This window comes from Gracilinanus agilis, chromosome 2 (assembly GCF_016433145.1).
Source record: "Gracilinanus agilis isolate LMUSP501 chromosome 2, AgileGrace, whole genome shotgun sequence".
Lineage (NCBI taxonomy): Eukaryota > Metazoa > Chordata > Mammalia > Didelphimorphia > Didelphidae > Gracilinanus > Gracilinanus agilis.
The window spans coordinates 85,617,723-85,642,460 of NC_058131.1; the positions used below are offsets into that span (position 1 = coordinate 85,617,723).

Below are 24,738 nucleotides of genomic sequence, written 5' to 3' on the forward strand. Positions count from 1 at the left end.
CGAGAGAGAGAGAGAGAGAGAGAGAGAGAGAGAGAGAGAGAGAGAGAGAGAGAGAGAGAGAGAGAGAGAGAGAGAGAGAGAGAGAAGGAGAAGAAGAAGAAGAAGAAGGAGGAGGAGGAGGAGGAGGAGGAGGAGGAAGGGAGAGAGGGAGGGAAGGAAGACCTTTCTCTCTTTGGCCTCCATGCCTTTGCCCAGGCTGTTCCTAAAGCCTGGCATCCTTTAATCAACTTTACCTCTTAAAACCTCAAGCTGATTTCAAGAGAAAGCTCAAGTACTGCCCCTTATTTGGGAGTCCTTTTTTAACTTGATTCTCCCATTGTTCCCCTCTCCACCCACAGCCATTACTTTGTCCTTATTGTGTATTTACAAGTTCTCTCCCCCTCCCACAGTAGAGTAAAAGCATCCAATGGCAAGGATATTTTATTTTTGTCTTTATATATCCCCAGTGCCTAGTATGGTGCCCGATACTTTGTTTCTATTTAGTGATTCTCCATAACCCAATTTGGCGGTTTCTTGGCAGAGATTTGCAATTTCCTTCTCTAGTTCATTTTACAGATGATGAAACTGAGGCAAACAGAGTTAAATGACTCATCCTGGGTCACAGAGTTAGTAAATGTCTAAGGACAGATTTGAACTCATGAAGTTAAGTCTTCCTGACTAGAGGCTGGGCACTCCATCCACTGGGTCACCTAGCTGTCTTGCCTGGTACTTAGCTGGTGTTTGATAATGGCTTGTTGTATTGAATCGAAATAAAACAGTTTATAGAATTGGGAGCCCAGGCTTCTTGCCCCAGACAGAAACCCAGTGCATAAATCTCCAATATGATCTCTTTTTAGAAATTACTATGGTCCTTTGAACAAAATGGTCACATAGACTTCATTCAAAGAGTTTGTGAAGTAGGACCAAATTTGGGATGAAAATGATTAAAAGAAGTTGAGTACAGAATGTCACAATACTGTTTTATAACGTATCTCTCTATAGCAGACCTAGGATCCAAGGGCCTATGTCCCCATAGACTTCTCTCAGGGTGGCCTGGACATGATTTATACCCAATTTTCTTCACTAAGATAATTTGTGATTCATTGGGCAGTCATTTTTTCAGTCATGTCTGACTCTTTGTGATCCCATTTGGGGTTTTCATGGCAAAGGCAGTGGAGTGGCTTGTTATTTCCTTTTCCAGCTCATTTTACAGATGAGTAAATTGAGGCAAACAGGATTAAGTGATTTTTCCCAGGGTCCCACAACTTGCAAGTGTATAAAAAAAGCAGTTTTGGACTCAGAAAGAAGACTCCTCCTGTTTTCAAGCCCAGCACTCTATTTACTGTGCCATCTAACTGCTCAGTTTCCTTCTCTGGTGAAATGGGGCCAGCCTAATTCCAAAAATTGTTATAAGGATTTAATGAAATCAGAAAGTGAAAAATATGTTATCTGAAAATAGAATATTATTCCTAGTTACTTCTTACGTTTTTCACGTTGGCATTGGATTCCTTTTTGCTAGCCCTAGCTAGTCAATTCTCAATTCTATTCATGTAGTTCGCCTGTGGCCCCTTTTAAGTTTCAGGCTGATTTCCTGTAACCATGCAGTATTCTCCTGACCCATCTCCTCTGTATAGTCCTTAGATAATGATGGAGACCCAATTTAATATACAGGTACAGAAACATGGAAGAGGGAGGTAAGTGGAGGGAGGTGAATTAAAGAAAATTATTTGCTATTTTGCATTATCTGAGCAGAGGGATGCCGTCCATTAGTGGAGGATAATCAACAGATGACTGACAAATCTCCCCCCCCCCCCACACACACACCTCCCCTTATTTAGCACATTTTATGAATCCATCATTCCTTCTCACATGACCCCTTTAGTAAATTGGCTATTAAAACACGTCTTATTTTCTTCAAGGTATTGCCCAGAGATGCACAGCGATCAAGTATCACTTTTCTCAGCCAATCCGTTTGCGAAACATTCCCTTTAATTTAACCAAGACAATCCAGCAAGACGAGTGGCACCTGCTTCGTAAGTATCCACCACGAGGAAGATATCTGAGACAGAAGCGGGAACTTCCTGCGCGAGACTTTGTTTCTCACTTTCTTCGCGAGACTTTGTTTCTCACTTTCTGCGCGAGCCCGAGAACCTCCCCCCCGCCCCTCCCCCTCTCAGCTCTGGGCTGGATTCCATCTAGAAACTACGCCCGAGTAGGCGCTGGTAGTAAGAGATGGTGAGGTGTATCTCCACCCTTGGGATCCAATCACTCCTAGTGAGAAGCAGACGAAACTAATTCCGGGCAAAGAGGATTTGACTTGTTTACCAATAGAGCCCGTGTGTGTGTCCATGTACATTTATATAGCTACTTGCTTGCCCCTATAAGTGCAAGGTAATGTCTGGTCCCATTGCTGGGGGTTTGTTTTTGTTTCTTCAGTTTTTATAAAGCTAATTTGGAGGCGCTGAGTGAGAAGAAACAACCCAAGTCTAACCTAGTAGTTACTCGTGTTTTTATTTTGTTTATACGCTGCTCCCCTCCCCCCATCTCAGATCTTTGTACATCTGCTATAATGTTCCCGTGAACGTTATGTCGGTAATTTTCTGGAGAGGAGCTGTAGGTACCCGCAGGTCTCTAAGGCAGCAATTATCTTTTTCCTCGTCAGGAAAACACATTAGAACACCTGAAATAATCTCATCACATTTACGAAGCCAAATGAGGTCGAAAAGCCTCCATGATGACAGTTAACAAGTGGCAGCAGTAGTTTAGAAAATGTTTATAGCAAACAGAGGATTTAATGCAATTTGCTATACTGGGATATGACATCTTTGTGGTTGTTGTTAGTTGTCTGGAAACACTTATTAAGCTCCTACTATGGGCCAGCACTATACTAAGCCCTGAGGATGCAAAAGGAAGGAAAGGCTATTGTCATGTGTAAATCCTGAATCAGTACAGTGGTAAGGAACAGCTTTGTGTTTGCCTTCCACACCCCTCCAGTGGGCCGCACTCACACCCAAGTAGAAATATTAAGTTGTATTACACTCACATATATTGTATCTAAAATCTGTAAACGTTAGAAATTTGAAGGCATCAGAAGGAAATGTGGTCTTCTTAGTGGTAAGATTTCCTAAAAATTCCTCCTGATAGCTGAATTTTAATCCTCCTTCCTCAGCAAATCAAAGGTGAATATTGTTTTATTAAATCCTTACCTTCTGTCTTAGAATTGATGCTAAGTATTGGTTAACATATATTATTGGTTAATAATATTATTATATAATAATAAATTGGTTGATGATAATATAATTCATTATATTATATATTCTATATGTAATAATAATATTAATATAATATGATAATAATATAATATGTAAAAATAAAATAATATGTAATAATAAAAAATAAGAATTCCAAAGCAGGAGAGCATAATAAAGTCTGGGCAAATAAAGTTAAGCAACTTGCCCAGGTCACTCAGCTAAATGTCTGAAGCCAAATTTGATCCCAGAACCTCCTGTCTCTCAGATTGGTGCTCTACCTACTGAGTCACTTAGCTGCCTACATTATTAGAAGTGGTTTCCTGGGGGAAAAAAAAAATTTATTAAATCTCTAGCCTTAAAGGTTGCCTTTCATGATAGTATCAGTGATCTTTACAGTATAGATTGCAGTGATGTGAGAGGCAACATGGCATAGTAAGCAGACAGAAGAATCAGCCTCTAAATTGGGAAAAACTGGGTTCAAGCCCTCCTCTGATTTTTACTGGTTGTGTGACCTTGGGTAAGTCACTTAACCTTTTACTGCCTCCAGACAGCTCTCTAAGGATATAAGGTGCAAAATAGAATTTACTCTCTGGGAGTTCCTGCACCAATTAAATCACAAGTTCGGGTTGAAGCAAAATAGGACCAACATATATCCAAAATAGACTTGTTCCTCTATTCTTAAAGGTCATAACAAATTGCATGAATCACTTGAACCACAGGGAAATGAGAAAGAGATGGGGCAATATTGGTCAAACTTATAAGACGCCCTGGGGAATGGCATGTATCCTGGAGACTTAGCTTCTGGACTGACTGAAATTTTAAAGCTATCTGCACTATCTATTAATTATGCACCTTCAGGCCCTTGCTGCCTTCTTTCACTTTCTGCAGAAATATTTGCTCATGGTTCATTTAGGGATGCTGTGAACCAGGAACAGGAACTCTTTCCTTGAAAAAGGAAAGGTGATAATATGGACTACTACATTAGAAATTTGATTCAAGAGGAGGGAGGGGGAGAATTTGGCTCAGAATTTTTTTAAAAAGGTTAAAATTATTTTTACAAGTAATCAAGGTGTGGGGAATAAAATATTACAATAAATTTTTTTTAAAGAAATTTGATTTCCATTTACCTACTTCTCCATGTCCTTATCTGCATAGTATCTTTGGGTTACCCTCTTAAGGATTGCCATGCACTATATTTATAGTCAAAGTTTGGGCAAATGTGTCCCATTCCTGTTGTTTTTTCTTGAACCAGGATTCTAAGCCACAGTCTTTGACCAGCAGTATAAGGGGAGCTTAGTTGTGCTGGGGCTAGGCTCCATTTTGGATGGTCTTGTTTTTGTTTCCAGTGTGACATGTCAGGCTTGACATTTGAGAACACAATGAGAGCTTGGTATTTGGGAGTAGTGCTAACTTTAGGTTTCATAAGGAATGGCATTCGTCATGGATCCTGGATTTTAATGGAGCTCCACAGATCCACCTCCCACCTGGACTTTGTTTGGCTCTAGTCTGTCGCCATGATTATTGCCAGTGACAAAGGGGCGGATACATATTTCAGGTTAATCCATTCTTCCTTCAAGCCCAGCTTTCCATGGGACTCCTCTTCCGTCTTGACTTAAAATGGTATAGGTTGTCTAGAGAATAAGTAGGTATCTCCACCACTTTCTCCCTTCTTTTGCTCTCCAGGTACTCAGAACCAGGGTTCCCCAGTTTGCCCTTGCCCTAGTGCCTGTAGATTCTAAAGTCACCCTCTAAGAACCCCCAGTGATATAACTCTCTTCAATAGCCATACTAAACTCTGACTTATTTCATTTCCCATGGTCCACAGTTGTATTAAAAACTTTTTTTTTTTTTTTTTACCTCTCTTCTGGCACTAGACTTACGAAGAATCACAGCAGGCTTCCTGGGAATGGCTGCAGCCGTGCTCCTCTGTGGTTGCATCGTAGCCACTGTCAGTTTCTTTTGGGAGGAAAGCCTGACCCAGCATGTTGCAGGACTACTTTTCCTTATGACAGGTATGGTCCTATCTCCCTTCCCCATGAAAGGTGAATCTCATGCTTTTCTTGACCCAGCCATCACTGTCTGGGAAATGACCTTCCTTTTGGTATTTCTCAGGTATGGCGATTGGATTAAAAGATTCTCATTATTTCAGTGAGGGATCACATCCAAAAGAAAACAAAAAGGCCAGAAAATAATCCATATTCTTTTCCCTTTTGACTGGAGTAGTCATTTTGACCAGATGACTAGAAGATGCTGCTAAACATGTCTTAGATATAGGTATTTGGATTGTTCTGGTCCATTCCCATAGAAGATACCCTAACACAATCCTGGACTCTTACAAATACATGCCTTTGGTTAGTAACTAGAGTTATAGAGTCACCCTCATTTATGAAAAATCCATTCAGGGGGCAGCTGGGTAGCTGGGTAGCTCAGTGGAGTGAGAGTCAGGCCTAGAGACAGGAGGTCCTAGGTTCAAACCCGGCCTCAGCCACTTCCCAGCTGTGTGACCCTGGACAAGTCACTTGACCCCCATTCCCCACCCTTACCACTCTTCCACCTATGAGACAATACACCGAAGTACAAGGGTTTAAAAAAAATCCATTCAAAGCCTGTATCTTACTGTGAGTTTTTAGCAATCATTTTTTAGATTGTGAGTTATTAGCATCATCATTCTTGATGTAGTATAATGTAATTTGGGGTTCAAATAATTAATAACACTTTACTTTGGGTTAATACTTTTCAGCAATTAAAGTCTTCACATACATTATTTCATTTGAGCTTTAACACAGGCCTGTGTACTAGGTAAGGATGTTTTCATCTTTTAGTTTTAGATAAGGGAACAAAAGCTTGACACAATTAAGTGTCTTACTTGGCAGTTAGCCGAGCCTGAACTTGAAACCAGTTCTTTGGATTTTAAGCTTTGTCCATTGTGCTCTGGTTGCCTTTTATTATAGCACACAGTTGTTATGTGGTGATAAAATTATACTTGAATACAGAGAATGCTATTGAGATATAGAGTTAACCTTCAGTTATCTGTGTTTGTGTAAAGGAGAATTAGAATCAATAATACCACATGATACAGTCTCCTTGGGGATTTTTCCCCCACTGACATAGCAGTATATGAGTTTTGAGATTAGATCGGATAGGCAAAGAGCATGGAGTTCATTGCTGTAATGAGTACAAAGCTCCTCTCAGTGAATTCTGACATTTTTTTGGATCCCTCTGGATTCGAAGTGACCCCTTTTTGGTTCTTCATCATATTACAGGGAAGACACATTTATTTTCTTTGGCTAATCCAAGGGAGGCATTTGGGCATGAAAGGAGAAGAAGGATCTGGCTGTCTCAACTACTTCTCCACTCTCAATTCTTCCCCAGTTGTACAATTTCCCATATGGGGGAAAAATCATCATCATTTGAGCCAGCTTCTGCCATAGCAAAGTGGTCAAAATGGTCTGGTCTGACATTAGTGAAGAACAGTGTGTTTTACTTCACAGCCTGAAGGTTAATGGTTGATGCATTAATGAGAGACTTTTGGTGAATGGCCCAATTAATAGTTCCATAAAATATACCCAACATCAGCACTTAATTACATTTGCCCCAGACATGTAATCATTTAGAATAAGCTTGTTTCAACTTCCCTAGAGTTCCATTATTTAAGCTGCTCCTACCGTGTATAGTGTTTGTGTGTGTGTGTCTGTGTGTCTGTGTGTCTGTGTGTCTGTGTGTGTGTCTGTGTGTACACACATGTTTTCCTCCAAACAAAGCCACAGAATAGAATTTCTCACCTGGTTTGTATTGGGCTATCGAACCTGTAGGTCACTTAATAACAAGTCTTTAGTTGTTAAGGAGTAACCTAAAGGCTTTCTTAGCTAAAAGCTGCTTGAACACCCCTGGCTGCCCCAAGCCAGTAGGTAATCCACTGTGGAGTTGTTCCAGGGCTGGAAAGATGATATAATCACAGCAAACACAGAGATGTCTCTTCCATCACAGGTTTGGCACTCCACCCAATGGAGTGTTTAGTTACTCTTCATAACCATCATCTCTGCTCCTGTCTATACCTTCCTCCTGGAGGCAGAGGCTCTATGGCACTGGGGAATTCACATGAAAACTGTTACCTTGTACAGAAATAGCTTAACTAGCTTCACAAGGGAAGGAGGAAAATGGCAGCTAGCAAGGAGAGTTTCAGCATGTAGTCTTCATGTCCACAATGGACAGCACTTGGAGAGAGGGGATGATATCTACCATCTAATCAAAGGCCTCTCAGAACTTCAGGGCTTTGACTTAATATATCATTTAAGACAAAAATCCAGTATGATACCACTGAAAGATTGTCCTACTATATCCATAGGATCAGTAAGATGCAGGGATTCTCTAAATTAGCTAATAAGGAGGTTGGGAGGAAGGAAACAGGAAAAAGCCCTAATGGTATCATTCCAGCATGAACTGGAAAGAAGAGTATGGGACTGTTCCAGCTTTTTTGTTTGTTTGTTTTTATTTTCCAGATCAGTAGTGATAACTAAGGAAGAGGCATAAGGAAGTGAGTCTTCTAGATTCCAGGGTTTGGAGAAAGAGGATTTAGATTATAAAAGTTGTCAGGCATGCTCCTTCCCAGGACATTCATTTCAAATCCATTGTTTGGGGGCATTTTGGAGCCTTGGTAACCCAGATCCAAAGGGATTCTGTTCTTTTGGGGCTCTTAATTATAATTAATAATAATTAAAAAAAGAAAAAATTAGTTCCCTCATCTGTCAAATGGTAATAATAGCACTTGCATCACAGAGTTGTTGTGAGGATTAAATGAATGCAAACCTTAAAGTATTATATAAATGCTAGCTATTATTATATCCAATTGTCCTTTTATGTGGAATCAGAGTTCCAGAGCTGAAAGAGTTCATCTAATTCATCTAACCATGCTCACCAATTTTTTTTAAATCCTTACCTTCCACCTTAGAATTAATACTGTGTACTGGTTCCAAGGCAGAAGAGAGGTAAGGGGTAGGCAATGGGAGTTAAGTGACTTGCCCAGGGTCACACAGCTAGGAAGCATCTGAGTTCAGATTTGAACCCAGGATCTTTGATCTATAAACCTGGTTCTCAATCTACTGAGCTGCTGAGCTGTCCCCCTCAAGCCCTCTTACTTTGAAAAATGAAGAAACACTTACAGGGAGGATGTGACTTGTATAAAAATTGCAGAAGCAGTTTCAAGAAGCAAGATTTTGAACCCAGAACTTTGGACTAGAACCAGCCCTTTCCCCTGTTTAATGGACCATCCTCCCTATATTTATAAAAAAAAATAGAGAACCTGAAACCTCCAGAGATGAAGCCCCTACATGTGACTGTCAGGGAGTGGACAAACAAGATCAGAGAAATTATAGCACTGGCAACTGCCACCCACTATAGTACATTTAAAATAAATCTTTTAATGTAGATAATGAATGAATAATCTAAAACATTTGGCAGCAATAAAATCAGCCAAAGCACCATAGAAACCAGCAATCTTGACTATCTCAGCAGAAAGTAGGGCAGGCTGATTGAGTTTTAAAGAAAAGTTAGTTGGAAATTTAGCAGATGTGTAGTTAAGCTTCAGCCTTGGCCATTAGTATCTTTCTCTTTCAAGCAAAGCTCCTCCTCTGCTTAAAATTCTAATTTCTTAATACTGGGGCCAATAATAGTAGAAGAATCCTCCAGAACCTTTTTATTTTCAGTTCTTTTGGAGTTATCAGTAGTTATTTTCATTTTGATCATCCTCTTCCTCTTCTCATCAGAATTTACTCTGCTAAACTGAAAAACCAGGTCCCTAATTGAGAGACCAAGGCGGATAGATGGTGTAATCCACGTTAGAGAGCTGCCTAGATACCCAGTTGTTGTCTCTGGGTATCTCAGTTCCCTATCTGTGAGAGGAGAGCAGGTTTCCCTCACTGGGCCAGTAGCCCACAAAAACCCTAGAGACGATGTTATAGGATGTTATAGAAACAGTATTTGTTTTATTGTAGATCAGGGTTAGGAAGAGAGGATTAGGAAAAAGGGTTTCCCTAGCTCTAATTTTCTTTTACCTCATACCCACCAAAACTAAGTTCATCACATGATGAACACTTCTGGTCTTCAGGCTTCCTATCAGCTCCCTGTGTCTGGCTAAATGTCCCCCTAATCTGACTATCTACCTGACTATAATCCTCAGACTCAGATTTTGTTATTTCTCCCAAAGTTGTCTCCAAGTTGTGCTAAGAGTGGACCCAAGATGGCTGTGTCCACTCAGCTGGGCCTGAACCCTGAGGAAAATCCTCAGAGTCCAAGAGTCAGGATTTCAAGGTAAAATCGCCAGGCAAGATGACACACACAGCAGGGATAACTAATTCTTCTCTAGGAAATTCACCAGCTAAATAGGAACCTCAGGAAAATGGTTTGAAGGTTTCCCTTCGTCCACCAAAGGCTTGAGGTAGGAAAGCTCACAGAAACAGCTCTTTCTCTCCCAGCTTGGACAGGAAATGCCAGTTGTACCTTCAAAACTCTTCCTCCTCTGCCTCCTGCATTCCAGAATCCTTTCTCCAGAGTTCTTAGCATGTGCCCATGCTAGCACCTTAAAGACAACCTTCAACTTCTCTTAAAACTTACTCTTATCTCTATAATACAACTATTGCATTCTGAAGCCTATTGCTGCTTTCCAGTTCTCTTTAGACTGACAATTCATTTCCATATCAGGCCACCTACTCTCTAACCACCTTCCTCACACCCCTCCTATTAGAGCTCAGCATCTGCCTCCATGGACCCTGGTCTCTGAGAATCAAGCTTTCTTTTTATTGTTCCTGGAGCCAGGCTACCACACTCCTTCCTCCCGCATTTTCAGACTATGATGCAATACGTAAACAAAACTGTATCCCTCCTTCCAGAACCCCTTTACATGTTATTTCCATTGTTTAGTTTTTTTGTGTTTGTATTCCCAGAACTTAGCAGAGTGCCTGGTTTATAGCAAGAACCTAATCAAATGCTGATTCATTCATTCATTCATTCATTTCAGTACAGAGCTTTGCAAACCCAACAGAGATATATAGGTCCTTGTTCTTCCAAGTGTTAAACCCTCCTCTTCTTTCTTTTTTTTTTCCTTTTTTTTTTTTTAAACACTTAACTTCTGTGTATTGGCTCCTTGGTGGAAGAGTGGTAAGGGTGGGCAATGGGGGTCAAGCGACTTGCCCAGGGTCACACAGCTGGGAAGTGTCTGAGGCCGGATTTGAACCTAGGACCTTCCGTCTCTAGGCCTGACTCTCAATCCACTGAGCTACCCAACTGCCCCTCCCTCCTCTTCTTTCATTTCTTTGGTCACCCATCTTACCCCAGGTGAGGTTTCCCATTGACTGACTGGATCCTTTAAGCCTCAGTCTGATGCCTAAGCCCCACTTTCAAAACCTAACATATGGAGGCAATTCTACTCATGGGAGTAAATAATATATGCATTTGAAACATTTAATGTACACATTTAGTGTTGATTGTACACATTTAGTAATGGAAAATGTGAGGGAAATGGTGGAGGGAGGTGATAGGGAGATCTATTTGACTCAAACAGAAAAGTCAAGTAAAGAAATGTCACCAGCAGCCTGAATCAGCCTGACACCCACATATCATGAATGCTAAATGGAGCTACTTTTAGATAGAGGTTCTTGATTTTCATCCTGAGTCTGTTTATTAGCAAAGTCTTCCGCTGAAGAATGTCAGTATTATGTCAGTATGCTAGGTTAAAATGGAAAGAGTGTGTGTGTGTGTGTGAAATTTTTATTCTTCTGTCATTCTTTATAGACAGCTTCTAATTACTTACATACAGAATGGGTAGTCTGCAGAGTGTCTGGGCACACTTGGGAACTGTTCCCCAGGCTCTCCTCTTCCTTCCTCTCCCCAGCTGTCCTTTTAACTCCCTTTGAGGTTCCCCACTGACCAGACTTAAATCCCTTTCCCTTCATAGTGGGATGTCTGATGTCTCTATCCACTGCCATTTTGGGGAGGAACGATGGGAAACTCAGATGTGCTAGTGGGCCAATGGTCATTGGACAGAGGGACCAAGGGCGTTGGGGAATGGAGGGGAAATAATTAGTATCTGATAGAATTCCTTTTCCCCAATATCTACAGGTAGCAAAACTGATAATATTTAGAAATCTCGCCTGTAACATCATGCTAGGAAATTATTATTGCAGGAAGTCATTAATATTCATTCATTCTTTCAGCAAGCATTTATTTAGCACCTACTGTAGTGCAAGTCACTCTGATAGGTACTAGAAATATGAAGGTAAAACCTATCCCTCCCCTCAAGGAATTTATTGGGGAAAGAGCATACACATGGATAAGTCATTATGAGATATACACAAAATAATTATAGATGATAATCTAGCAAAAGAGGCTGAAAAAGGAATAGCTGAACATTGAAGAAAACAATCAGAAGACAGCAGTGTCATAAAAACTCAAGGAGATGGCCTGAGATACTTTCTAGCTATGTGACCCTGGACAAGTCACTTAACTCCCATTACCTAGCCCTTACCAAACTTTTGCCTTGGAACCAATACTCCGTATCTTTTCTAACATAGAAGGTAAGTTGTGTTGTGTTTTTTTTTTAACCCCTTCCTTTCTATCTTGGTTTTTTTTTTTTAAATTTTTTTAAACCCTTCACTTCTGTGTATTGGCTCCTAGGTGGAAGAGTGGTAAGGGTGGGCAATGGGGATCAAGTGACTTGCCCAAGGTCACACAGCTGGGAAGTGTCTGAGGTCAGATTTGAACCTAGGACCTCCTGTCTCTAGGCCTGACTCTCAATCCACTGAGCTATGCAGTTGCCCCTCCTTTCTATCTTGTAATCAGTACTAAGTACTGGTTCTGAGACGGAAAAGCAATAAGAGTTAGACAATAGGGATTAAGGGAGTTACCCAGGATCTCATAGCTAGGAATTATATAAAGCCAGATTTGAATTTAGGACCTCCTGTCTCTAAGCCTGGCTCTCAATCCTTTGAGCCACCTGGTTTCCCTGGAGAGTAAGGAATTTAAAAAAATAAACAAATTAAAAATTAAAAACAAAATCCAAGGGAAGAGGGAGGTGGTCAACTGTGTTATAAACTGCAGAGAAGTCAAGAAGGATGAAGTCTGAGAAAAAGCCCATCAGATGCAGTAATTAAGAGATCATTAGTAACCTTGGAGAGACTAGTTTCAGTTGAGTGATGAAGTACTATGCTACATTAGATCAGGTCGAGAACAATAAGAGGAAAGGAAATGGAGACAACCAGCACAGATGGCTCTTTCTAAGGTTTGGCTGTGAGAGGGAGGAGAGAAATGGGATGATACCTTGAGGGATGCTAGGATCAAATGAAAGGTATTTTTTTTAATAGGGAAAAGAAAGACCTGGGCATGTTTATAGACAGCAAGAAAGGAATCAGTAGATAGGGAAGAACGGACAATTAGCAACAGAGATTTGGGGGGGGGTGACTAAAGCAGGGTTGGTGAATGACATAGAATAAAGGGCATGAGAAGAAAGATTCATCTTGCCAAGGAGAAGGGCCATCTGCTTGTCAGAGACCAGAGCAAAGGAGGAAAAATTAGAGGAGGAATTGTATGGGGATACAGATAAGGCAGACAGTCGTCCTTTTTTGCCATAGGGCATTTCTAGGAATGGCTCATATTTTCCCATAGACAAAATGTTATTACTGAGGGTGATGTTTCTGACCTATGACTCAGCATCAAATAAATGATGCAGTGAAGCTATGAAATCATAGCTATAACAACCAATATATTGTAAGGGCAAAGAAACAACACAAAAGTAGTTAAAATAATAAAATAAATGTAGGTCTCATAAAATAGTCAGAAAATTATAGTAAACACTGATAATGCCAAAGAATGTTATAAAGTGTTCATAAAAATGCACTGCATAAAAATAATTGCTCGAAGCAACCAGTTAGCACAGTGGATACAGCGCCAGGCCTGGAGTTGGGAGGACTTGGGTTCAAATCTCAGATATTTCCTATATGATCCTGGGCAAGTCACTTAACCCCAGCTGCCTAGCTTTTGATGTTTTTCTGTCTTAGAACTGATACCAAGGCAGAAGGTAAGAGCTTAAAAAATAAAAATTAAATATTATTGTAACATAAATTAGACCAATCTAAAATTAATATGATAGATATACAAATATTAACATTTCAAAGAACCATAGAATTTAGGAGCCAGCCTCAGTTTCCTCACATGTAAAGTGGGGATAATAATAGCACCCACCTCAGGGTTTTGTGAGGTTAAAATGAGATAATATTTGAGCTTGATAAAGCTTTAATTGCTATATAAATACTAACACTTCCTCCTCCTCTTCTTCCTTCTATGAAGTCATATTTGCTCTTTTGAAGCAGGATAGGGATGAAAGAAGAGGAAACAATTTTATTTATTTTTTTTTATTTTAACAACTCTTTCCTTCTGTCTTGGAACTGATACTAAATATTGGTCCCAAGACAGAAGGGAAAGGCCTAGCCAATTGAAGTTAAGTGGCTTGCCCAGGGTTACACAACTAGGAAGTATCCGAGACCAGATTTGAACTCGGGTCCTTCCAATTCCAGTTTCTGAGGTAGAGAAGCAGTAAGGGCTAGGCAGCTGGGGTCCGAGGTCACATTTGAACCTAGTACCTCCCATGTCTACACCTGACTCTCTATCCACTAAGCCACCCAGATGCTAAAAAAAACTCCAAACAAGTGCTTTTAATTAAGTGCCTATTATGTGCCAAGCACTTAGCAAATATTATCTCATTTGATCTTTCTAACAATCCCAGCAGGTAGATGCTATTATTATGATATATTTGAGGAAACTGAGGGAGAGGTTAGGCAAGTTGCTCAGAATCACAAAGCTAGTAAATGTGTGAATCCAGATTTGAACGTAGGTCTTCCTGACTCTCGATCCAGTACTCTATCCACTGAACCCTCTAGTTTTTGCTATGAGTGTGTATCTAGACAAAAATGTGTTATTTTATTGGAAAGACTTACATGAACTGATACAAAGTGAAGTAAGCAGAACCAGAGGAACATGATATACAGTGACAGAAATTAAAAGTATGTACATATTTTATTTTCCCATTTATGTGCAGCAATTTCCAACGTACATTTTCTGAAATTATAAGATTCAAATTCTCTCCCTCTGTCCCTTCCCTCCACCCCTTTTGGAGGTGGTAAACAATTTGATTATATATGTATGATCATGCAAAACTTACTTCTATATTGGTCATTGTTGTAAGAGAATACTCATATAGAACCAAAACTCCAAAATGAAAACCTAAATAAATTAAAATGAAAATATTATGCTTTGATCTGTATCCCACTCTAACAATTCTTTCTCTAGAGTTGGATAACAAAGACCTTCAAAATTGTCCTGGATTGTTGTATTGCTGAAAGTAGCAAAGCTTTTCACAGCTGATCATTGTATACAATATTGCTTTTACTGTGTACAATGTTCTGCTTATTTCAGTCTGCAACAGTTCATGTATGTCTTTCCAGCTTTTCCTAAAGCTAATTGTTTCTTATAGCACAATAGTATTCCATCAGCATCATATACTACAATTTGTTCAACCACTCCCCAATTGATGGACATCCCCTCAATTTCCAATTTTTGGCCAATTTCCAGTTTTTGGCCACAAAAGAGCTGATGTCAATATTTTTGTTGAATAACTGTGAATCGCCTAGTTATTCTCATCAACACATTGATCCAAGACAATCCCAGAGACTCATGATGAAAACTGCCATATGCCCTCCAAGAAAGAACTGGAGTCTGAATGTAAATTGAAACATACTCTATTTCATTTTCTTTATTCTCTTTTCCCCCATTTGAGAACTCTTCCACAAAATGACTAATATGGAAAACTATTTCACATGACTACACATGTAAAATCTATATCAAATTGCTTGATGTCTCAGGGAGGGGGGAGGACAGCGATGGAATGATGAAGAATCTGAAAAAAGGGAGAGAATTTAGAACATAAAACTTTAAAAATGAATATTAAGAATTGTTTTTACATGTAATAAGGGAAAATAAAATATTGTTTTAAAGAAATGGATAATTTTAGGATTTAGAGGTGGAGGGGATCATAGGATCATAAATCTAGAGCTGGAATGGACCTCAGAGGCTATCCATTCAAATGCTTTCATTTTATAAATGAGGAAAGTCAGACTCAAGTGACTTGCCCAGAGATTCAAAAGCATAGCTTGGGATCCCATATACATACTCTACTCACTGAACTATATGGCTATTAGAAATAATTGAATTTAATACCCTCACTTTACTGATAAAGAAACTGGAAAAAAGACATGACCAGGGTCACATAGCCAGTAAGAAGCCAACTTTGAATCCAGTTTGTCTGACATCAAACTCAATGATCACTTTCAGTTATCTCAATTATTTTGTTCAGCAGAACAGTGTGCCTTTTATTACTCACTTTCATGACAGAGTAAGATTGTAGACACAGAATAGTTATCAGAGCTATTTACTCATCCAGTCTCAGTCAATCAATCAATCAAATAAAAAGTAAGCATTTACTAAGTACTTAGATGCTAGGCAGTATGCTAGAGGACAGAGATTCAAAGAAAGGAAACAAAGAGTTTACAATCTAGTCCCGGTGTAAAGATACATGCAGAGTAGATGGAAGTGACTTTAGAGAGAAAGGCTTCCAGTAGTCAGAAGAGCTGGGAAAGGCCTTGTTTGGTAAGTTGCATTTGAGCCCCAATCTATAGGGGCTGATCAAGAACCATAGGTCTCCATTGATGTGTAGGCCTCACTTTGGGGGGGGGTGCAGGAGAGGGTAATGAGGAGATAAGATATACATGTACCATTAACTGACATGATTACACCTTAAAACAATTTTTTGGTGGTGGTGCTGGTGTTCAGTAGTGTCAAAGTGTTGAACTCATTCAAAACTTTCTGGGCAAACATACTGGAGTGGTTCTCCTATTCCTTCTCTAGTGGATTAGGCAAACAGAGGTTAAGTGACTTGCTTATGGTCACACAACTAGAGTGGATTTGAACTCAAGTCCTTCTGTCTCCAGGCCCAGCATTTTCTCTACTGAGCCACTTAGCTGCCTCCAAAACAATTTCTACAAGAAGTATTATGAAGTCCAAGTGAGAGAATGCATGTTAAGAATTTTACAAATATTAAAGCATTATTTAAATGCTAGTTATTATTCTTTTAAAAAGAAGTAAAGTTACAGTATCCCATTGTCTATGAGATACGATATAATCTTTATAATTGAGCTGAATCTTGAAAAAACATGTTAAGTTTCAGAAAATGTCCTTTCCCAAGACTCAGTCTCCAGAAGATGCTTAGAGGGCTAGGTTTAATATAAGCACAGACAACATTGTATTTTTGTTACTGTGAAATATTTTTGTTTATTCTCATTTCTTTGTATAACTGACTACAAAGAAAAGTTCTTTTCCTTAAACAGGTCATGGCTTTATTACATTCTACTTGTTGATACCCTGGAGATCAATTTTTCAAACTACTTTATTGTTCCATTAGCAGCATTCATTAAAAGGCCCTTGTAAACATACAATGTTTTGTTTTGGTTTAGCTTAAATGGTCATATAGGAATAAGAATGCTTTTCATAGTGTTTAAAAGAAAGAAAAGGAAAATTCCATTTTGAAGACATTTCCTTAAGAAAAATATTTTAATCTCCGTCTTTCCCCTCCCTAAGTTGCTCAGAGTAATATGTTTATTTTTATAGTCTAGGACAAGAAAGGGGAACTAACACTTTAGTAACTCTCCTCCTCTGCCTTCTACCCCCTCAAAAGGATAGAAAATAATCAAAGGATCTCAGCACTTCTTTTTAGAGTTTTAGATCTTACATTTTTTTCTACATATGCATTCCAGGAAGGGAAAGGGGCCTCAGGAATGTTTGAGAATTTCATTTGAAGGGGGATGTGAGTCAACATTTAACAGATCACCTTTACCGATTCTTAAAATTCCTTTAAAATGATCACTTCTGAGTTTTTCTGAAAATTACTCTGATCCCCGAAGCTCTCAAAAACCTAGTCTCATCCATAACCTTAAAATTTTTTCCTCCTTGCTTACAAGTCCTTCTCATTATCTCCTTTGGTAATAGTGTATCCCAAGGAGCCCAAAGCAACTCTCAAATTGATGGCCTCTTTATATCACAGACACACACACACACACACACACACACACACAACCACCACCACCACCAACAACAACAACAATAATGACAATAACAATAATTTTAAAACCAATAAAATTAAATCATAGCGAAGAGCCATGGCTTTCTGGGAGTCCTACAGTCAGTGGAAAAACTAGAAATGGAATCTTGGAAATCTGATGCCCAGGCTAATAGGTCATGTTGGGTTTCCATGACCTCCTTCCTACACCCCACTCCCTTCACTTTCCTTTTTATCTAAGCACCTGGATCTCGTTGTCATCCTATGCCAATCAAAAGTGAGAATCCTCAGAAGGTCATTACTATGTAATGGAAACATTCATATCACTGGGGCATCGTTAACAGTTACTAAAAATCTTAAGCTCTCCGCTGGTTGTTTAGCCTCTGAGCATTGGGGCTTACCATTTTATCCTAGACCTGCTTTTTAATGGAGATAATTACAAATGTATGTGTTGGTGGAAAATGAATGTAAAAGCCAATGGGTTTAATTTGGACTGTGGCTGCTTTGATCATGTCCCTTAATTTGTTGCCATTCTGAATAAGGTTAAATATATGATCTTGTAGCAGAGCCCTCTTTCACCTTCTCCAAGTTCCTGGGAAGAATGAATGAATTAAAATAATTATTAAATGATACAGATATCAATGGAAATTCATTTGAAACCTGAGCTACAGGAAACAGTGCTCTACCTAGATAAATCAGAATCAAGATTGTCCATAATATAGTTTGAATGCTACTTAGAATAACATAACAACAATGATTAGCATTTATATATTGCTTTAAGTTTTTTTTTTTTTTTAATTTTTTTTTTTTAATTTTAAACCCTTAACTTCTATGTATTGACTTATAGGTGGAAGAATGGTAAGGGTAGGCAATGGGGGTCAAGTGACTTGCCCAGAGTCACACAGCTGGGAAGTGTCTGAGGCCAGATTTGAACCTAGGACCTCCCGTCTCTAGGTCTAGCTCTCAATCCACTGAGCTACCCAGCTGCCCCCTATATTGCTTTAAGTTTTGCAAAGTGCTTTCCATACATATATTGTTTCATTTGCTACTCTAATGAAACTGGGAGATAAATGCTATTATCCCAGTTTTATTAATGAGGCAACTGAGGCTGAGAAAGAGTAAGTGATTTGCTTGGGGTCATACAGTTTGCAAGTATATAAGGCAGGATTAGAAGTCATCTTCCTGAGTCAAAGTCTAGGATTCTATTTTCTATTCCTCCTAAGAAAGATATCATGTCTGTTCTACTAAAGTTCCAAGTGTCGCCTTGATATCAGAATCATAAAACTGTAGAGCCAGAAGGGATCTTGTCCAGTCAGTGTTCGTCACATCTGACACCATTTGGGTTTTTCTTGGCAAGGATACTAGGGTTTTTTGCCCAGAGTTGCACAGCTAGGAAATATCTTTGATCATATTTGAACTCGGGTCTTCTTGACTCCAGGCCCATTGCTCTATCTAGTGCACCACCTAGATTTCACCTAGTTATTATTAAAATTATAATAGACACACAATAAATAAAAATATAATTAATAATAAAAAATAACTGGCATTTATATATCATTAGAGTTTGCCAACTGGTTTATATACACTATATCATTTAAGCCATAACAATTTTGTGAGGTAAGTACTACATGTACAATTTGCATCTTCATTTTATAGGTGAGGAAACTGAGGTAGAGTGAATTGAAATAACTTGCTCAACATCTCATAGCTAGTAAGTGTCAGAGGTAAGACTGGAACCCAAGTCTTCCAGTTACCAAATCTAGCTCTCTTTCCACTATAATATGCTAGCCCCCTTATCTTTATTTTTTAAACCCTTACCTTTTGTCTTAGAATCAATACTAAATATCATTTTCAAAGTTGAAAAGTGGCAAGGGCTAGGCAATTGGGGTAATGATTTATCCAGGGTCACACAGCTAGAGGAAGTATCTGTGGTCACATTTGAACCCAGGTCCTCCCAGCTCCAGGCCTGGCACTCTATCCACTGAGCCCCCTAACTGTCCCTAGCCTTTATCTTTAGAGATGAGACTCAGAAGTTGTGAACTGCCCCAAGCCACTTGAGTCATTATTGACATGGATTGAATCAAATCCGGTTTGATACTGATCTGCCAGCAGACGAGATTTTAACTGATCTCTATTTTCTGTTTGTGTTGTTTTCTAGGGATATTTTGCACTATTTCTCTGTGCACTTATGCTGCCAGTATCTCCTATGATTTGAACCGGCTCCCGAAATTAATTTATAGCCTGCCCGATGATGTGGACCATGGCTATAGCTGGTCTATATTTTGTGCTTGGTGTAGTCTAGGCTTTATCGTAGCAGCTGGAGGACTTTGCACTGCCTACCCATTTGTTAGCCGGACCAAGATTGCACACCTAAAGTCTGCCAGGGACTCCACAGTCTGACTGTTTCGGTACAAATGCAGTGCTCACCAGCCTGTTTTGGGCTTTGAGGACTTCTGAAAAGCGTCGAGTTGAAACTCAAGTGTGGAATCCAAGCACAAATGGAACCTTTACATTCCAGCATGTCTTCTGCCAGCCAAGAGGGAGGCAAGAGAGGTCCTACTGCTTTTCCTGGATGACTGGCATCAAAGAGAAAGCCCACAGCCATTCTATGGACATGAATCCTGTGGAATAAAGTGCTTTAATGAATGAACGTATGCAGTTTTCTGTAACGTTTGGATCTGTCATATGGGGGCAGCACCGTGGAACATTCCTTGGGCCAATAAAGGGGGGGGGAATCCTTTTGGGTAAAAAAAAAGGGGGAAATTTGCATTTATTTCAGAAAGTTTGTACATAGCCATTGCCCATGGGAGTGATTTCTATTTGCAAAATGATTCATAGCAAAGCAAACCTACTTTGCTTGTCATTTACTGTACGCTTGCTAAGTTTTAATGCAACATCCCAAACTCAAAGCTGACTGTCCTGATGGTGTCTTGTGTCATCACCAAATATCTATGTATTCTCTGTGGATATTCTTTGTCTAAGGAAGATTCTTGCTCGGTTGGCTTTTATTGAAGTCCCTTCTGTGTCTTTTTACTAGACCCAAAATGATGTATGAAAAACAAAATCTACTGTGTAAGAGATAGTAAGTGACTCTGCAGTATTGTTTGAAGTCATGTCTTGCCGTGCAATTTCAGTCTCTTTATGTTAACTGGATTTCAGTATTAAATGACTCCCCCCTTGTTAGTCTGTGTGTATTTTTCCTATCAATAGCCTTCTATATACAGTGTGATACAGCATGGATATCAGGAACCCCAACTACACTAATGGATACAAACATCGATGTTTCAGCAACACTTTCACGAGCTTCATTTTAATGGGTGTAGCCAGTATTATTTAATTAAAAAAGAATCATGTGAGTTCTTCACAGAAAATTCCATGCTGGTTACGGATGTAAGTCATACTTCCCAATTGCCCTTTTAAAAATTATTGCATATTTAAAATTATAAACAAACAAATAAATAACAAACCACCTAACCCATCAGAATTGCTGCTTAATTGGTCCAGAAGCCTAGGCTCTGACCCCATTGTCATCTCTAGTGCTCTTTCTCCTATGGCAGCCAACATTTCTTCTATGGCTGCCAACTTGGCAAGGCGATCTTCTTGCCAACTAAAGTTCTCTCAGGATGAATCTTGAAATGTGCAAGGTATAATAATAATGGATATTTACATAGTGCTTTAAAATCTTCAATATGATTTATATATTTCATACATAAGACTTATACATAATCACTCCACGAGCTAGGTAATACAGGTATTCTTATCTTCATTTGACTGATAAAGAAACTGAGACTGAGGAAGGTTAAGAGACTATCCCATGATCATCCAGTTAATGTCTGCTGTGGGATTAGAACTTGAGTCCAGCATTCTGTACTCCTTTATAATACTTCTTTAGCTGTAGGAAGTAGGATAGAGATTAGGTCTATGATTTAATTATTTTAGGGAACCCTGGGGCAAGTAAACTCTTATTAATGCAGAACACCCATCATGCAACTCATAGTCTTGGGAGACTTGCCCAGAGCACTGAAAATTTAAATAAATGATTTGCCCAGAGTCAAATAGCTAGTGTGAGCCAGAATCAGGACTTGAATCCAAACCTTCCTCATTCCAAGGCCAGTTCTGATTCTGCTTCTTTATAGCTAGGTGGTGCAGGAGGTAGAATGTTGGAATTGAGTTCAGATCCTGTCTCATATGCCTTCTAACTGTGTGATGTTGGGCAAGTCACAACCTCTGTCTGCCTCAGTTTTCTCATTTGTAAAATAAGGATAATAATAGCACCCACTTTCCAGAGTTGCTATGAGGCTCAAATGATATAATTGGTAAAGTACTTTGTAAATCTTAAAGTGCTATATAAATGCTGTTAGTATTATCATTATCACTAACTTTTGTATTTAATTTCCTATATGCCAGGCATTGTGCCAAGTGCTTTATAAGCATTATCTCATTTGGTCCTCACAGCTGAGGAAACTGAAGTGAACAGGTTAAGTGACTTGCACAGCCATTAAGTATCTGAGGATGGATTTGAACTCAGGCCTTCTTGAGTCCAGATCCAGCACTCAGCCCATTGCACCACTGTGCTACCAAGGCTTGCTTAGCTATACACAAAGGCCATAGAGGATTGAATAACTGCCTACCTCATGAGGTTTCCAGTGATCCTGGAGAGTGTAAAAAAGGAGGAACCACAACCCTGCCTTACCTTTGCTGTTTACAGCAACACGCCACTCAAAGACAGTTCAGAGATGGTAATGAAAAAAAAGAATCAAGTGAGAGAGCCGAAGGTCTAAAGATTCACACGGTAAGAAGGAGACACAGAAAAGCCAAAGTCATTCTCTCAGAACATAAGTGACTGTTGGCGAAGTCCAAGCCACAGTAGCCTTCCCAGCCAAAGGGAGTTGCGAAATGAGTAGCCATCCCCTCAGGGTCACCTGCTTTCCATCTCCTGTCATGGAAACATGATCTAGACACACATCAAAACCAGACAGCTGGCCAAGAAAGAGGACACAAGAAAACTTGGGAAGATTTATGCTATGGGTTCACTTATAAACAATGGTGAAAAGGATTGAACAGTACTATGAGGAGCATTTCTGTGGGAAACTTTTTTGGCAAGAATTATCTATCATTACTCTCTTGAACAATATATTCCCTCTCCCCTTCATTGCACATGGTTTCTGTTTCTTTTCTTTCCATTTTTAAGGGTCAAAACTGTTAACTGATTGCAGTTGTCCATCTCATTTTCCACTTAGTTCCCAAGAATACTCCATGGAAAGTGCTATTTTCTTGCCATTTATAAATAGATGCAAAGTTAGGGGGATGTAGAGGAGCTGGGACACTGGATCCTCCACTGAAAGGGAAACCCAACAACCATGTCTAATGAAGACACGGTTAGAAGTTGCTGGATGGTATCTAGTTGCTGAGTTTTGTCTGACTCTGTGATCCTGTTTGGGTTTTTCTTGGCAAAGATACTGGAGTGGTTTTCCATTTCCATCTTCAATGGATTAAGCCAAACAAAGGTTACTCACCCAGGGCCACATAGCTAGTAAATGTCTGAGGACAGATTCAAATTCAGGTCTTTCTTACTCCAGCCTCAACACTCTATCCACTGAACCACCTACTTGCTTCCAGCTACATGGGATCCAGTTAAAGACTTTTAAATGGAATTAGTTGAAGGAACTAGAGATGTTTAGCCTGGGAGAGCAAATGGAGAGTCAGGGAATAACAACTGTCTGGTAGAAGGGGCATTGGACTTTTTCTATTTGTTCCCACAGGGCAGAATTTGCAACAATAGTTGGAATGTACAGGCGGTAAATTTAGGCTTGAGAACAGGAAGAACTTCCTAACAATTAGAACTAAAAGTGAAATGGGCAGCTTTAGGAAGTGGGAGCCCCACCCCCTCTTTACTAGACATTTTCAAGCAAAGTCTGTTGGATTATCACTTATTGGAGATGGTATAGAGCAGTGGTTCCCAAATTTTTTTGGCCTACTGCCCTCTTTCCAGAAAAAATATTACTTAACGCCCCTGGAAATTAATTTTTTAAAAATTATAATAGCAATTAATAGGAAAGATAAATGCACCTGTGGCCATCACCACTCTCCTGGATCGCTGCAGCACCCACCAGGGGGCAGTGGCGCCCACTTTGGGAATTACTGCTGTAGAGTAAAAGTTCTTAATCCAGGGACCATGAACTTGTTTTTAAATATTGAAAAATTGTTAAAAAATATTTTGATTGCTGTATTTCAAAAGAATTGATTTACTTACTGAATTTCAATAGACTTGATTTACTTATTTTATGCATTTAAATGCATTTTATGAATTTCAAACATAATGCATTTATTCATTTAAAAGATATATTCAAATTTATGCATTCAAAAACATAATTGTGAAGAGTTTCTCCAGAGATTGCCAAAAGGATCCATCACACATACATACACACACACACACACACACACACACACCTGCTGTAGAGGGATTCTTATGGAAGTCATATTTAGACATTCTCAGGTCCCTTCTAACTCTGAGATACTGAGATCCTTCTCTACTGTTTACATTGTCTACAAAACATAAGGAAGCCAGTAGGGAATGTAAGGAAACATCTGGAGACCTTCTCAACTCCACTGGACAATAGAAAGGCTCAGAATAGTCGAGACTGACTCCTTCAGCCCTGATTTCCTTGAAAACACAGGAAGGTACCATTATGTGATGAGGCTAAATGAAAGAGGGTGTTAATGCTGTGAGCCGACCTCATCAGAATCATTAGAAGGACCATTAACTCAAATTAACCCAGAAATAACTGGTGATGCTCTGTGAACTAAAGACTATGCAACATTTATTTTACATCCTAAACAGTGCTAGCCCCCATATGGTTCTGCATCACAATTTGAAGCTCTTCCTTTTATGTGTTTTTTAAGAAACTAGGAAAGCAATGGCTTAGAAATCTCTTCCTTGCAGGCACCTGTTTTAGCTAACAAAAAGCCTGTAAGGGCCGTTTGCATATGTTTCTCAAGGGACCCTATCCTCAGAAAGGAAGCTGCTGGTTATTTCCTTCCTAGTGGAGAGCCATCCACAAAGGGCTGAGCTCAAGGCAACTACTTGATCTTTCTGTATGCTGTGAATATAGATGTTTGACCCTGTATCTTTAACTATGTGACCTGAATTTCAGAAACTTCTTAAGTCTGACTTCAAAGTAAACCTGTACATTAACTATACATTTTACTCATAAGTACCTGTCCAGAATGAAAAGTGCAAAAAGAAAGTCAATTGTAGAGGCAGCAGAAAAATGATATTTTCCTTGTTATTTTCTTTTTCATTAATCAAAGTATAAGTATGTATTATCTACTATGTGCTAGCTACTGTGCTTA

At 39.3% G+C, this 24,738-nt stretch overlaps 1 protein-coding gene across 2 annotated transcripts in view; it reads left to right on the forward strand.

The window, feature by feature from the left end:
* The window catches only part of TMEM178A (transmembrane protein 178A), a 91,704-nt gene extending 71,669 nt beyond the window's left edge, over positions 1 to 20,035 (forward strand). For both annotated transcript variants that reach the window (XM_044660634.1, XM_044660635.1), the window contains 3 exons: positions 1,899 to 2,012; positions 5,105 to 5,242; positions 19,544 to 20,035. In XM_044660634.1, coding sequence (XP_044516569.1) covers positions 1,899 to 2,012; positions 5,105 to 5,242; positions 19,544 to 19,785 — 494 coding nt within the window. In that variant the 3' untranslated portion in view covers positions 19,786 to 20,035. The remainder of the gene's footprint in view (positions 1 to 1,898; positions 2,013 to 5,104; positions 5,243 to 19,543) is intronic.
* The last annotated feature ends 4,703 nt before the right edge of the window (positions 20,036 to 24,738 follow it).